The sequence below is a fragment of the Balaenoptera acutorostrata genome, chromosome 11 (assembly GCF_949987535.1).
Source record: "Balaenoptera acutorostrata chromosome 11, mBalAcu1.1, whole genome shotgun sequence".
Lineage (NCBI taxonomy): Eukaryota > Metazoa > Chordata > Mammalia > Artiodactyla > Balaenopteridae > Balaenoptera > Balaenoptera acutorostrata.
Genome location: NC_080074.1, coordinates 84,647,536 through 84,663,689, shown reverse-complemented (window position 1 = coordinate 84,663,689; position 16,154 = coordinate 84,647,536). Strand labels below are relative to the sequence as shown.

The 16,154-nt window shown below is 39.2% G+C and overlaps 1 protein-coding gene across 3 annotated transcripts in view; it reads right to left on the bottom strand.

Annotated features, from left to right (window-relative positions):
* Positions 1-16,154, bottom strand: part of ITPR2 (inositol 1,4,5-trisphosphate receptor type 2) — a 521,140-nt gene that overhangs the window by 371,562 nt on the left and 133,424 nt on the right. For all 3 annotated transcript variants that reach the window (XM_057555894.1, XM_007194868.3, XM_007194867.3), the window contains exons 11-13: positions 8,506-8,657; positions 3,046-3,145; positions 2,355-2,515 (exon numbers count right to left, since the gene is read on the bottom strand). In XM_057555894.1, coding sequence (XP_057411877.1) covers positions 2,355-2,515; positions 3,046-3,145; positions 8,506-8,657 — 413 coding nt within the window. The remainder of the gene's footprint in view (positions 1-2,354; positions 2,516-3,045; positions 3,146-8,505; positions 8,658-16,154) is intronic.

The following is a 16,154-nucleotide window of genomic DNA, read 5'->3' as shown; positions in this document are numbered from 1 at the left end:
GGTTTGTTAGGGGGGAAAACAGAGGTAAGAACAGAGGAAGCTGAGAAAAAACTTCCATTTGTTTGCATATTTATGACTTTTTCTATTGATAGGGTTGGAAGGAAGCAACTTGGATTTTTCTGTTCCTTTGTATTGTAAGACAGAGATCTAAAAGTTCATAAAACATATGTGTTTCGTTACGGAATGCTTACCATGTGAACCCTATCAAGCCACCACACAGAGTAGGAAGTGGAACATTGAAAAAGTGTCCACAAATCCCTCCCCCCAAGAACACCATCCTGATTTTTGTGACAATTCTTTCCTTGCGTTTCTTTATAGTTCTGCCAATTTCTTAAACCCCAAAGAGTTTAATTTTGCTTGATTTTGAACTTTACAAATAATCTTATGGTGAATACATTCGTGTCTTGTTCTCACTCAATCGAAAGTTTATTAGATTTATCCATGTAGTTATACATAGATGTAGGTCATGTATTTTCATTGTTTTATATGTATTCCGCCATATGACGATACCAAAACTGTATTCACCTATTCAACTGGTGATGGGCATTTAACAGTTTTCAGTTTGGGGTTATTCAGACTAAGGCTGAACATTCTTAAATGTGTCCTGGTACACACATATAGGAACTTCTTTTGGACAGATGTTCAAGAATGTTCAGCCTAGGAGCAGAATTGGTAAGTCATGGACTATTTGCTTCTGTGTGTTTTTGTGTGTGTGTGTGTGTGTGTGCAGGCATGCATGTGTGTTAGGAACACATGAGATCTACTGTTTTAAATTTTTATGTGCGTAATACAGTACTGTTAACTACAGGCACGATGTTGTACAGCCGATCTTCATCCTGTATAAATGAAACTTCATACCCATTAAACAGGAACTCCTCATTTCTCCCTCCCCCCAGCCCCTGGCAACCCAGTCTAGTCTCTGTTTCTATGAGTTAGACTATTTTGCAACGTTATTAACAACAGCCAAAGAGGGAAACAAAATGTCCATCAATGGATGAATGCATAAAGAAAATGCAATATACACCTATGATAGAATATTATTCAACTTTTTTTCAGTTTTTCTACAATCTATTTTATTATCATCCGAAGATTACATATGCAGTTAAGAAAATGAACCAAATCATGCGGTCGGCCGTTCTCTCGGTTCTGACTCCCCACAGCTGTGATATTAGGAGAACCAAAATGTGGAGGTCAATACTTTAATGTCAGCAATCTGCACCCTCCCTCCCCATCTGTACACACCTATTTCATTCATCATCTTGACAGTCTGCACAACAAAACTGTCCTAAGAATATTATTCAACTTTAAAAAATAAGGAAATCCTGTCACATGTGACAATGTGGATAAAACTGGAGGACATTATGCTTAGTGAAATGAGCCAGTCACAGAAGGGCAAACACTACATGATTCCACTTACATGAGGAGAGATTGCTTCTTTAACTTTGCTCATTACTGTCAAACTATCTCCCAAAGTGCTTACACCAATTATTATCTCACCAGCTGTGTATGAGAGTTCCAACGTATGCATGCCTGGGAAATAGGTAAATAGCTTTTTCTTATTCAAACTGAAAGGTATATAGCAAACCATGAAGTGGAGAAATACAGAGAATGCTTGTGCTCTGGTGTGTTGGAAACCTATGGACTTTAAAACCACACATGATTAAATCCCCCGCTTACTGTATGACCTTACCTAATTTGCTTAACCTTTCAATTTTCCTTTATGTAAGATGGGAGTAATGTCCATCTCAGGGCTGTTTGAAGGACTAGAGAAATATATTTACGGTGCCTAACATGGTACCAACATAAATTAGAGATGAAATGATTGATAGCTATCAGTATCATTCTCTGTCTCACTTATTTCCAAAACCAGAGGTGAAGAATCAAAGATCCAGTTTCTCTGAGGGAGTTACAAGGGCAGAGAGGTACACTTTGCAGATTGTTTGCTGGTATTATATAACATGCTTGTTTTGTGGTACTTGAGCAGAGAAATGTATCTTGAATAAATAAGAACAGAAAAACATAAAACCTCTTTTAGGACCTTTAGAACTCCCAACTCAAATATCAAATCAAGTGCAGCAAAAGGCATCTCTTATGAAACATTTAAAAAGGAAAGACCAGAAAGTAACTAAAAACAACTGTGTTCAAGCCAAGCTAAAATGGAAAAAGTAAATATTCCACCAGATTTTAATGTCACCATTTTCATTCACTCACCGGGGATCTGCTCATTCAGAAGCAGGTGTGCTGCTATGGAGACCATTCTACATATTCCCTTAGAGTCATTCATTCACCTGAGGTCTATTGCAAGAGTTGACAACTGACTCTATGATTTAAAAGTCATTTTAAAAGTCACTAACCTCCTTTCATTCTGAGTTATTGTGCCGTTTTCCAGCTTTTTAACTGTGGTCGCCAGCACTTTATTTGCGTCATTGGCGAAGTCTAAGTCTCGGACCTCAGACAGCGGGACAGACACAATGGCAAAAGCTTCTTTATCTTCTTTTGTTTGGCAAGTTCCAATCTGCAATGCGTTTTTCCACTAAGATTAGTTGTTTTACTAAATATGCAATATTCTTCAACTACTAAGACATCTTAGTACTGTTTAAGAGATACAAAACAGGAGTAGAGAATCCAAACACAGTAATTCCTACATGCATCGTCCACTATGAAAGGCTGTAGGGACACAGATTTTCCGTGCCCATTTCCTGCCTTGTTCTCAAAGCCAGACTAGAAATGTATCCTTTTCACACATGCTCTTTGCTTCAGTTTCAACAGAGGAGAGGAAATGCCCTCCTAGAATCTTCTTCCCTTTCTATTTTCTGCTCCCACTCTTTTGGTATCTCTGCAGCATCTTCCTGAATCACAGCCTGGCTGCCGTCAAGCCTCTAAATTCAGCTACCTAAAGCAACTGGTAGGCACGAGTGCTTTATGAAATTAATTGCAATAATCTCTAATACTGGTGAAGCTCAACTGTATGAACATGTCAGTCACCCCCTAATCCTATTCACACAACATTTGGCTGAAAAGTAAACCATTCTCAGCAACATTTACCTTCAACATAACAGGCCTCTCTTCATCTGTGTCTATGGGGATGCTAGTACTGGTTACCCACGTGTTTGTACATAAATGTCTTAACCGAACGTATGAATTCCTAAAAGCAAAAGAGTATTAAAAACACAGATTATAAAAAATTAGCACACTTGCATATCAACATATTCACCAGTTTCATACATGATATGAATATAAATATATTTTTAGACTAGTAACTGACTCAAGCGTAGATCAGTCTGGTTTAAGGGGAATGTCTGAACTACAGGCTATTTCAAAGCATGCAGCATTATTACATCAACCAGTGGTTCTCAAAATCTGGTCCCTGGACCAGCAACCTCAGCATCACCTGAGAACTAGTTAGAAATGCAAATTCTGAGGCTTCACCCCAGTCCACTGAATCAGAAACTCTGAGGGTGAGATCCAACAGGATTTTACCAGCCTTTCCAGGCAATTGTGATGCATACTAAGGTAAGAAGCACTGACTGTGGAACCATCTGAGTTAAAACTGCCGTCTGATTGTAGTTCCTTTTGTGGTTTAATCATCTGCACGTAAAAGTACACAGCGCGGTCGATCCTCGTTAGTCGCAGATTCCATACCTGTGAATTTGCCTACTCACAAAAATTTATCCGTGACCCCAAAATCAATACTTGGGCCACTTTGGAAGTCATTCTCAGACATGCACGGAGTGGCAAAAAATTTGATTCCCTGCCACTCACATTCCCAGTGAGGCTGAACAAAGCGATGCTCTTCCTTCTTGTTTCTTGTTCTTCCTTCTTGTTTCTTGTTCTTCCTTCTTGTTTCTTGTTTTCTCATACTGTCAACAAGTGTCTTTTTGTGGTCTGTTTGGTGCCATGTTTTTCACCGTCTATTGTCAGTGAATTCATTGTTTAAAACAGTCCTAAGCATAGTGCGGAAGTGCTGTCTTGTGTTCCTATAGAGCAAGGATGTGATGCGCATTACAGAGAAAATAACTCAGAGATGCTTCATTCAGGCATGAGTTATAGTGGTGATGGCCGTGAATTCAACGCTAATGAAACAATATATATTAAATAAGGTGTCTTTAAACAAAAACACATATAAGACAAGGTTGAGTATTGATTGATTGACAAAAATATTGTGCCCAGAGGCTTGCAGGAACCTAACTCTGCATTTCCCTTAGAAGCAATGGGTCAATATTTGCTAATTCATGTTCCAGAAATAATAAGAATCAACTATATGTGAACTGAGAGACAGTGCATAAGAAAGGACAGCTAGAGCTTCATCCAGCTCAAATATTATCATTTTTAGTGAATCTATTATCATTATTTCTTTAACAAAATGGATAAAGTATCTATTAAAAGAAAACCACTGAGGTAAGTTCTCTGCCTTCAAGTTGCTGAAAGTTCAGTAGGAAAGATAAGATAAATAAATCATATAACTTGAGGCAGAAAGCATTAAGGCCAATAAGAGAAAATCAAATAAAACGCCAAGGACTTCAGGGAAAGAGATTCATTCTCAAACATCATGATTCTTCTCATTCATAAAAGTAGATAAAATAGAGATTGAGTTAATGCACTGAATAAAATGTCTTACAAGCAATTTTTGTTAGCAGTAGCTAGAGAATGGGTAACTGACCATTCTGGTGAATGCAGTGGTAGTCCCACACCTGGTCCCTCTCGTGGTATTTCTAAAAGAGCCCCCCGCAAAGATCCACCTTGTCGACTATCAGGTAAAATAAAAGAACATATTCTAGAGGAAATAATACCCACAAGACTAAAAAAAAAGTGCCGCCAGAAAGTATAGAGTCTGCTCTTCCAGGGGAAAGCACTGTGAAACACGGTATGTTTGTAATAGATGTTCTGTTGCCCTGCACAGAGGTGCCTGCTATACCACCTATCACACTTGGAACGAAATATTAGAATGCTTTAGCAAGACGTGAACAAAGTTTCAAATAAATTAAGTGCAAAAAAAGAAAGAGAGATTGTTTCAAAAATCTAAAACAGCAAAGGTCCAATCCTTGTCCAAATAATCAGCAAAGGTCCAAGCCTGAAATACCTCTGTATTACCACTTATCTTCTGCATGGAATTATACAGGAGATGTCATTTGGACTCAGTTATCTTCCCCATTGTGTTGATATTTTAAGCATCTGGAAAGTGGGGCCATAGCTTATTCAGCTCTGTGTCGTTCCCCCTATTCTTACTCCTGGACCTTCTATAGCTGCTTATGGAGTCAACCTAGATGGATGGGTTCCAAACTAAAGAGGCTACACTTGAGCATAATAACCTGCAATTTCCAAGAATTCTGGAAATGAATAACTCTTTAGGACCCACACCACATAAATCCATTGTTACAACCTTGATATAATCTGAATGTCTAAAATATGAAGGCATAGTAGCATAGTGGTTAAGAGTACAGATTTTGAGTTCACACAATCCAGGATCAAATTCCACTTCATGAGCTTGACAAGGATCAATCAACCTAATCACACTGAGCCAGTGGTTCCCCAACTTTGCTACACATTAGAATCACCTGGAAAGCTTTTACAACCCTATTGCCCAAGTTGCACCGCATACCATTTAAATCAGAATGTCTGGGAGTAAGAGGAGGCATCAGTACTTTTTAAAGATCCCCGGATATTCCAGTGTGCACCAAAGACTGGGAACCACTGCTCCAAGCCCTTGATACTTAAAAGTCTAGTCCACAAACCAGGAGCATCAGCATTATCTGAGGGTCTGTTAGAGATGCAGACCTCAGACCCCACCCTAGACCAAGCAGATCACAATCTGAGCTGTCATCAGATCCGCAGGTGGTTCAGTACAGATTAAAGTGTGAGAAGCATTGATTATAGAGTGTAAAGTATGAGAAGTATTTGACCCCGCATTGGAATCACCTGGGTACTGATTTTTAAAAGTAAAGCCTGCATCCTGCCCCCAAGACTCTGATTTCACTGGTCTTGGTGTGGCCAGAGCATGGAGAGGGCGCAATGCTGCCCAGGTGATTCCAGTTTAGAGCCAACTTGAAAAGCACTGCTCTAAGTCCTTAGTTCCTGGTCTGTAAGAGTAGCTGCCAGCATTAAATAAGACATTTATAAAGAAGCTGACATAGTGCTTAGCACACAACAAGCGCTCCAGAGTTATAATAGTAGTCATTATTAAGTGTTAATTAGTGTTAGCTTTAAAACAATTAATGACAAATGAATCTATGTTAATACAAAATTCTGTTCTATACTGAGAAAGGCTTCAGCAGTTCTGAAACAGTAATAGATGAACCCTTCCATAGAAAGTGAGGCTCAGGGGCTTGTCTTGGGTCTAGTCACATTAGAGTAAGATCTTGCTATCATTTCCCTAAGCAAACTTTCTTGGTTAGAGTTCCAGAAGGACTCTATTCTCGCTGAGTTAAAATCTAAAATGAATAGTCAGAGTAAGGATTTATTAAGATGCAATACTCAGAAGAGAAGGTCAAAGACCTGCATCAGCCCAAACCTTCAGAGGGGATTTCTTTACAGGCTTCTATTGGTACAACAGAGTGAGAGATGTCTCATATAAGGCCAAGATTCAGCTACATTTCTCCCATCCAAGTATAAACCAGGTCCGACTCTGCTTAGCTTCCAAGATCAGACAAGATTGGGCACATTCAGGGTGGTATGGCCGTGGACTCAGCTACATTTCTCATGAATGAGAACAGCCATGAAACAGCCCAGGAAGTCCAAGGAGCAGTGTTTCTTGGCAGTGTTAGTACAGCAACTTTTTACCTCCCCTGAAAGTAACCTACACAATAATGTCTGCATTTTGAGCAGGTACCTTCAGCCTAACCACTGCCATCTGCCCAAGGCCAAGACAATCATGCTGGATCAAGGACAATTTAGAACCATTCCACTAGACCTGAACATATGGGCAAAACTCCTCTATGCATCTAGAGATCGCATCAGAGTGCTACTGTTGGAAAGTAGACAGCTCTAGGCAAAACAAAAAAATCTTAATTAAAGTAATCAAATCCAAGTGAAAGAATGTAAAATACTCTCTTACATTAAGTTCTGACTCCCTCATTAACAATCTCCTTTCCCCTCCCTCACTGAGGGCTGACTGGTCTCTTAGCTGGTCCTTCAGCAACCTAGTAAATCTCAAGATTCTTCCACTTTGTGTTCCTGCTGCTTGAAACACTTCTCCCACATGGAGAGGATTTGACCCTTCAAATCATTCAGATCTTTTCTCAAATGTCCTAAATCAAGAGGTCTCATAATAGAACTCCCCATACTCTTAAATTTTTCTTCAAAGCGTTCTTATTACCTCACCTTATATTTTATGTTTATTTGTTTATTGCCTCCCACTCCCATTTGAATTTAAGTTCATAACCAGTTTGCTCATGGTTTTCTTCCCAATGCCAAGGGCAATGCCTGGAATGGAATTGATGTTCAATAAAGGTTTGTTGACGGAAGGACTTCCCTGGTGGTCCAGTGCTTAAGAATCTGCCTTCCAATGCAGGGGACGCGGGTTTGATCCCTGGTCGGGGAACTAAGATCCCATATGCGGTGAGGCAACTAAGCCCACCTGCCGCCAACTACTGAGCCCGCGCTCTGCAGCCCCTGCCACAACTAGAGAGAAGCCCGTGTGCCGCAACAAGGAGCCCGTGCACCACAACAAAAGATCCCACATGCCACAACAAAGATCCGGAGTGCTGAACTAAGAACCAACGCAGCCAAATAAATAAAATAAATAAATTTTTTAAAAAAGATTTGTTGACCGAATGACTAAATAAATGAACAAGTGGATGATGAGTGAATGAAATTTGAAATTTGACATAATAAAAATAAATGCCATGACTATTAATGGAAATGCTTCTAGATCATTTTTTACTTTAGTAACCACAGGCCATATAAGTAATAAGAATAAATAATTTTTATGAATTTTTCAGAATTTCTTTTGTCCTGCACATTTGAATTTTTAAGAATAAAACAAACTATGTTAATCTACTCACAAAAGAGGAATGATTTTTTTTTTTTTTTAAGGATTTTCTTATTTATTTATTTATTTATTTATTTATTTATTTTTGGCTGTGTTGGGTCTTCGGTTCGTGCGAGGGCTTTCTCCAGTTGCGGCAAGCGGGGGCCACTCTTCATCGCGGTGCGGGGACCGCTCTTCATCGCGGTGCGCGGGCCTTTCTCTATCGCGGCCCCTCCCGTCGCGGGGCACAGGCTCCAGACGCGCAGGCTCAGCAATTGTGGCTCACGGGCCCAGCTGCTCCGTGGCATGTGGGATCTTCCCAGACCAGGGCTCGAACCCGTGTCCCCTGCATTAGCAGGCAGATTCTCAACCACTGCGCCACCAGGGAAGCCCGAGGAATGATTTTTTTAACTCTTGTTCTTCACTTATGCTTGCTCTCTTGATATCACAAAAATTATACTAAGATTATGATTTTAATTCCTTACCTGCCAGTAAAATTATTCAGAGAAACACTATTGTTTAACCATATTTTTTTTTACCTTGGGACCAGGCAGTCCGCTCTCTGAAGAGTTGTGGCATCCAGTTCAAAAAGGGATGCAATGTCATTTCCATGTGGGACTGAGACCAAAGTGTACATGATCTTCTCCCCTGCCTGGCGTTTCTTCTTTGGAGTTGGAAGATCTCCATCTCTCTGTGGAGGAAGTACAAGGTTTTTTACTTTTATATGTTTCTTACTAAACTCTCCAATTAATTGGAAGATAAGTTTTAAATTTGCATTTATTTCTTCATTGGATTATAGTGAGGTCCAGTTCACATCATCCAGAAAGAGCAGATCAGGCCTGAGAGCCTTTCAGGTAATTATTATTAACGGTTATAAGTCACACACTCCAGAGGGGTGATTTGACCTGGGCAAGTTATCAAGGCACTAACAGTCACAATAGTTCTGATCCCTTCCCTGGTATTAAACCTATTATCACAGTAGTAATTTTGACCACTCCACATTTAAAACAAACACAGAGAAGAAGCAGTGTGTTGAATCATCTAGAGTTCATAAATTAAAGAGTAAGCATGGAAGTGTTTCAGAGTTCCTGCCTAACTCCCAAAAATCATTGGGATATTAACTTGGAGGGAAGGGGAATCAACAGCAACATTCCCATTCAGTTCATCAGCTCATTCCATTAGATCCCAGAACATACTATAATGGCATATAAAGTGAAATTAAATGGAATAGAAGCCTTCAGGATGATGTGAAATGCAGTCAGTATTTCTAGTACACTCCTACCATTTTAAGCAGAAAACAACACAAGACTGATGATTATGTATTTTCACTCGAACTTCCCCAAGTTCCAGTGTCCCATGGAAGAATCTGATGTATAAGAAAACCAAAACATGATACAGCAAATGTAATATAAGCTTGGTAATAAAGTACATAAATATAATTACTTACATATAATTATTAAATCAAATTAAATTTTAAAATGAGAGAGAAAAATTGTCATTGTACCATCACAGGAAGTTGAAAGAAAATAGGTGGGAAGGGATGCTCAAAGGCAAATGAAAGCCATCCATATCCAAAGACAAGCATTTCTTTAAAGGCTGCCATGACAATGAAATACTACACCTGATCATTCCAAAACATTCACTTGAAGCTCCATCCCAAGACTGTGAAAATCATTTTCCTTGGATCAGTAAACCCTTGCAGTTTCATGCTGGTGTCTTCTGTAAATGGTGCACAAATTGGTAGCACCAGTTAACTGTGAATGGGCAGAGGAACGGCCAGTGTTCTTAAGAAGGAACAGGATTGCTATCTGCTAAATCTCACATAGGCTAGCAGTATCTGGTAGCTCTTGTCATCTTTGATTTATATGTTTTCTGCAGAGATCTAAGTTCAGACTTATATGAAGACAGGGGTCTGGAAAACTCTCCCCAGGTGGTTTAACCCCCATAACAATTGTTTCTTACCAGCAAATATGAACTATGTTCATTCATCAGAAAAAGGTATACTTAACTTACTATACACTAGAAGTGAGTATAGGGAAATAGGAAAGAAGGAAATGAAAAAGCAGTAAGCAAACTCCACTTCTGAATTTATACAAAAGTTCTCACAATACCAAAACAATTCCCTTGACTGTTCTCACTAATCTTACCACAAAAATTTAAGAGAGAGGAAGATGAGCATTATTTCCTTTAAACAAAGACATGAGTGCAGTTACCTACAGGAGATGAAGGATGAGGGAAGGAGAGAAGGGAAGAGGATGGAGGGGGGAGGACCAGAGTAGAAAAAGGGGGAGGGAAGAAGAGGGAGAGGAGGTGGAGAGGAGGGAATAAAAAGGGAAAAAGGAGGGGGGAAGAGGAAGGCAAGGGGAGCAGTGGGTGCTATAGTGAATGCTCAACCCCAAATTCAACTAGCCACGCCTCAGTCCAAATTAACCAAAGCCAGCAGCCTGGTCTGCAGCCCTTAAGCACTGAATGAGACACTCCTCAAAGGGCAGGCATGAACTCATGGTTAAGAACCTCCTTCCCTGGTGGCGCAGTGGTTAAGAATCTGCCTGCCAATGCAGGGGACATGGGTTCAAGCCCTGGTCCAGGAAGATCCCACATGCTGTGGAGCAACTAATCCTGTGTGCCACAACTACTGAGCCTGTGCTCTAGAGCCCTCGGGCCGCAACTACTGAGCCTGCGTGCCACAACTACCAAAGCCCACACGCCTAGAGCCCGTGCTCCACAACATGAGAAGCCACCGCAATGAGAAGCCCACCCATCGCAACGAAGAGTAGTGCCCAGTCACCACAACTGGAGAAAGCCCACGCGCAGCAACGAAGACCCAATGCAGCCAGAAATAAATAAATAAAATAAATAAATTTATTTTTAAAAAAAGAACCTTCTTTAGGTCTTCTGAAAAAATTCTCATGGGTCAGGAGACCCATTTCACAGTGATCTGCGTTGAGGGCATGGAAATCTGTGAACTAAAGACAACAGTCTTTGAAGGGCAAAAACACCATCACGTCCTGAGAAAGGAAAACCTAAATGTCTTTAAATAACCCAATGAGATTAGTCTGGCCAGACAAATAAGTCGGGAAAGAAGGCTGCCTGGGTAACATAACAGCTTAGGCTCATGGAATCTCAAGCTCGGGAAGGATCTTTATAGATCATCTGTGAGCTAAAAAGACTTCTTCCAAATATATCTCTGGCTAGTCTAGTGAAATACTATAACTTGGAATTGATTCCTTTGGGTCTTGAAAACATTAGTCTTTAATTATTCCCTACTGAAATTTAGACAGCCTTTGTACAGTTTTGTTTATTTCCTATATTTCAACTCTCACAGTGGGTTGGGAGAAAGAGTCTAAAGAAAGAGAAATAGCTGGAATGAGAAAGTAGGAATGAGGGAAGGAGAAAGAAAGGGAAATGAGTGTGGACACTAGAAGAAAAATAGTAATGTACAAGAAAAATATGACACCAAAGGCAATTTCCATGAAAGAAATAATTGATAAACTGGTTTTCATGAAAATGGGTTTCTTCTGCTCTGTGAAAGACTCTCTCAAAAGAATGAGAAGATGAACCACAGACTTGGAGAAAACTGTTGCAAAAGACATATTTGATAAAGAACTGGTGTCCAAAATATACAAAGAATTCTTAAAATTCAATAATAATGAAACAAATATTCCAATTTTTAAATGGGCAAAAGACCTGAACAGACACCTCACCAAAGATGACATACAGGTGGTAAATATATACATGAAAAGATGCTCAACATCAAATGTCATTAGGGAATAGCAAATTCTCTAATGAGGTATCACTCAAAACAATGAGATACCACATACACCTATTGAATGGCCAAAATCCAAAACACTGACAACACCAAATGCTGACGAGGATGTGGAGCAACATGAACTCTCATTCATTGCTGGTGGGAATGCAAAATGGTACAGCCACTGTGGAAGACAGTTCAGTGGTTTTACACAAAACAAAACACACTCCATACCATATGATTCAGCAATCATGCTCCTTGTTACTTACCCAGATGAACTGAAAAGCTATGTCCACACAAAAACTTGCACAGCAGCTTTATTCATAACTACCAAAACTTAGAAGCAACCAAGAAATCTTTCAGTAGGTGAGTAGGTAAATAAACTGTGGGACATCCAAACAATGGAATGCTATTCAGCACTAAAAATAAATGAGCCATCAAGTTATGAAAAGACACAAAGAAACCTTAAATGCATCTTGAAAGAAGCCAATGTGAAAAAGCTACATACTGTGTGATTCCAAATATGATATTTGGAAAAAGCAAAATTATGGACACAATAAAAATACACTGTGAATATACTGCCAGGGATTGGGGGAGGGAGGGATGAATAGGAAAAACACAGAGGAATTTAAAGGCAGTGTAACTATTCTGTATGATCCTATAATGGTGGATACATATCATTATACTTTTGTCAAACTGATAGAAGGTACAACACTGAGAGAGAACCCTAATGTAAACTATGAACTTTGGGTGATAATGATGTGTCAAGGCAGGTTTACCAGTGTAACAAATGTACCCCTCTGGTGAGGGATGTTGACAGTAGGCTGTACTTGTGTGCTGGCAGGGGTATGTGGGAACCCTCTGTACCTTCCACTGGATTTTGCTATGGATCTAAAACTCTCTTTAACAAGTGTCTATTAAAAAAAAAACAGCCTGAGAGAAAATATTTGTAAATTATATATCTGATAAGGGACTTGTATCCAGAATATATAAAGAACACTTACAACTGAATAGCTGTAAAGACAAATAACCCAATTAAAAATTGAGGAGGGACTTCGCTGGTGGCGCAGTGCTTAAGAATCTGCCTGCCAATGCAGGGGACGTGGGTTCAATCCCTGCTCCAGGAAGATCCCACATGCCACGGAGCAACTAATCCTGTGTGCCACCACTACTGAGCCTGCACTCTAGAGCCCAAGAACCACAACTACAGAGCCCGCGTGCCACAACTACTGAAGCCCACACACCTACAGCCCGTGCTCTGCAACAAGAGAAGCCACCACAATGAGAAGCCTGTGCACCACAATGAAGAGTAGCCCCCACTCGCTGCAACTAGAGAAAGCCCACGCACAGCAACAAAGACCGACCCAACATGGCCATAAATAAATAAATAAACAAACAAACAAATAAATAAATAAATAAATAAATATTGAGGAAAGGATGTGACAACATTTCTCCATAGAAGACATACAAATGGCCAAGAAGTGCATGCAAAGGTGCTCAATATCATTACTAATTAGGAAAATGTACTAGGATGGTTATAGTCAAAGACACAGACAATAGCAAGCGTTAAGATGTGGAGAAATTGTAGCACTCATACATTGCTAGAGAAACACAAAATGGTATAGCCACTTAGGAAGAGTTTGGCAGTTCCTCAAAATGTTAAACATATAACAAGCAATTCTAATTCTAGGTATCTACCCAGGAGAAATGAAAGTATATGACCCCACAGAAACTTGCACTGAATGTTCATAGCAGCTTTACTTATAAAAGCCAGAAAGTAGAAATAACCATCATCCAAATGATGGATAAACAAAATGTGGTACATGTACCAAATGGAATATTATTTGGCCATGAAAAGGAATGAAGTACAGATACATGGTACAACCTGCATGCACCTTGAAAACATTACGCTAAGTGAAAGAAGCCATAAAAGAAAGGCCATATATTGCATGATTCCACCTATGAAATGTCCAGAAAAGGCAAATTCATAGAGACAGTAGATCCAGGTTGCCAGGGGCTGCTAGTGGATACAGGCTTTCTTTTGGGGATGGAAAAACTGTTCTAAAATTAGATAGTGGTTATGGTTTTACAACTCTGTGAATATACTAAAAACCACTGATTTGTAATTCTAAACATGAGAACTCTTATGGTATGTGAATTATATCTCAATAAAGCTGCTGAAGGAAGGGAGGAAAGAAAAGAAAAGAAAAGAGAGGGGGGAGGGAGCAAAGATGGGAGAGACAGGGAGATAGAGGGGGAGGGAGGGAAGGAACAAATGAATGAACAAACTAACTAAAACAATGAAAAAAAAGTGTGTTGTTGCATTGATCTCTGCCATGCAGCTCAACATGAAAATCCAGGTGTTATACTAAGATATGGATAGCAAAGGAGCAGTTTTCCATGGAGGCTCTGAAATGTAATGGTGACACAGGAATCGCACTTCTGCCTGACCCCAAATAACTGAGTCAAGAAGGTCTTAAGAAGATCTACACAATCTTCGTAGGGCCCAGTAGAATACCATGTGCAACTATGAACTCCTTCCCAATGGTAAAAATGGTGGTGACATCTGTAATTGAAGATAATAGTCACTATGATGAGGAAGAAGGCAGAGAAAGAGGAAGGGGGAGATTTAAGAAGAGGAAGTGCTAATTCTAAAAGAAAGAAAAGGAAGTTTGTTTTTTATTACATCTTAACATGAAAACTTGGGGAGAAATAAACGAGGAGAGTTACAGTCACAAATAAATATTATGAAAGAGCTCTTTTCTGGATTTGGCAATGCTATTGCAGCCAAAAGAAAGAACCACCAACATAATGAGTGTTATTAATACGTGTGAGGGAAGATTGCCTCAGAATGTAAGAATGCAGAAATAATGGACGATATCAGTCAGTTGTAGAAAAAAACTAAAAGGATTTTTGGGAATATGTAGGCACAGGGATTTGAGCACAAGTGGTTTAAATGGAGTATTAGAAAGGCACAATTAAAATATGATTTTAGCTAAGGAAAATAAAATCTAATCAATTACATTGAACCATACTTGAAGAAAGGCTTTATTAACAGAAGATAAGCATGTAACCTAAACAAACGGAGAGTCAATGAACAAGAATTTGACAGTTTCTCTCACCGCAGTCTAGGGTAGATGAAACAAATTAGTATTCCAGTTTTCCTGGAGGAATTCCATATCCCTGAAAGTCATGTGTGTCATCTAATTTCCTGAGCTCTCCACACCAATCTTCTAATCATAAGTTAGCTTTTGATATAGATTTTCCTTCAGGGAAAATGCACTAACTGACCCAAGGATTTAGATCTACTTAGCAACTGACAGTTGGCACTGTGGTTTATACATCAGTCATTTGTGAATTCATTTAGTGGAATCAATCCTCCTGTATGCACTGCCCTTTTCCCCCTTTTGAAAAGCTAATAAAATGAATTTTAGACTTATAAAAGGTGAGCAGATTCAGGTTCCAAGAGATTGCTCTCCTACCCCATCTCCCTTGGTAATATCTCCCTGTGGGATCCTGATAAGAATAGTCAAAGACCTCTCTATTTTGATACTCTTACAGTGAACAATAAAAATCTTTTCCATAGAGAAACCTCACTTATTAGCTAAGTGAGTTAGTCACTTAGTTAGTTAGTCACTTTAGTTAGTTAGTCACTTACTAACTAAAAGAGGTCACTCTAAATTACTCATACTATTTAAGACCTGTGGTTTAATTTTAATTACCTAGGATAAGTGAAATGTACCCCCAAATAATTTGCTTAGGTCTTTGAGGAAAAAAGCTTTAATGAATAGATAAGTTCCATTTATAAATAGCATAACAATTGTTTATGTGTGAATAAGATCTTCTAACACATTTAGAAGTTTTTTAAAACAGGGCTGTAGTCTTAAGCATTCTGCTATTAATCTCTTGTACTCCGTTAATTTGCTTAACAAGCTGTCATAAGCAGTTTGACAGTAAACTTCAAGCCAGCCCCTTGGAATTTTTTAAATAATGAAATATGAATAATGAGTTATAAGTATACAGTTTTTAAATAAATGGATCAAGCTTCAATATCAAGAAAATTCATATTGTATTTCTACAATATGAAGGCAGGTCTGTTCAAAATTGTGCGCTTGTGGCTTTTGTTTATGAACCCACATCTCTTTTTAAGTAAGAAAAAAGACCCCAAAACGCTAGTTCTCTGCAGAGAATTACAGAAGCACACTGCCCTCCCTCTTTGCATCATGAAAAGACATTAAGGTACAACAGAGCTTAAACAGGTGTTAAATGTAACAGCATCTCAGTCTCCAAAACACTCTCAATTTAGGGAATGCAGGGCTGCAGAATGTTAACCTAGTCTGCTGGGCTTTTAGAAAAACTAGCATTTTCACTTGGAAGGAAAGGCACACAGCCTCGCAGATTCTACAACTTGAAAATCCCGTATGAGAAGCCAGAGGATGC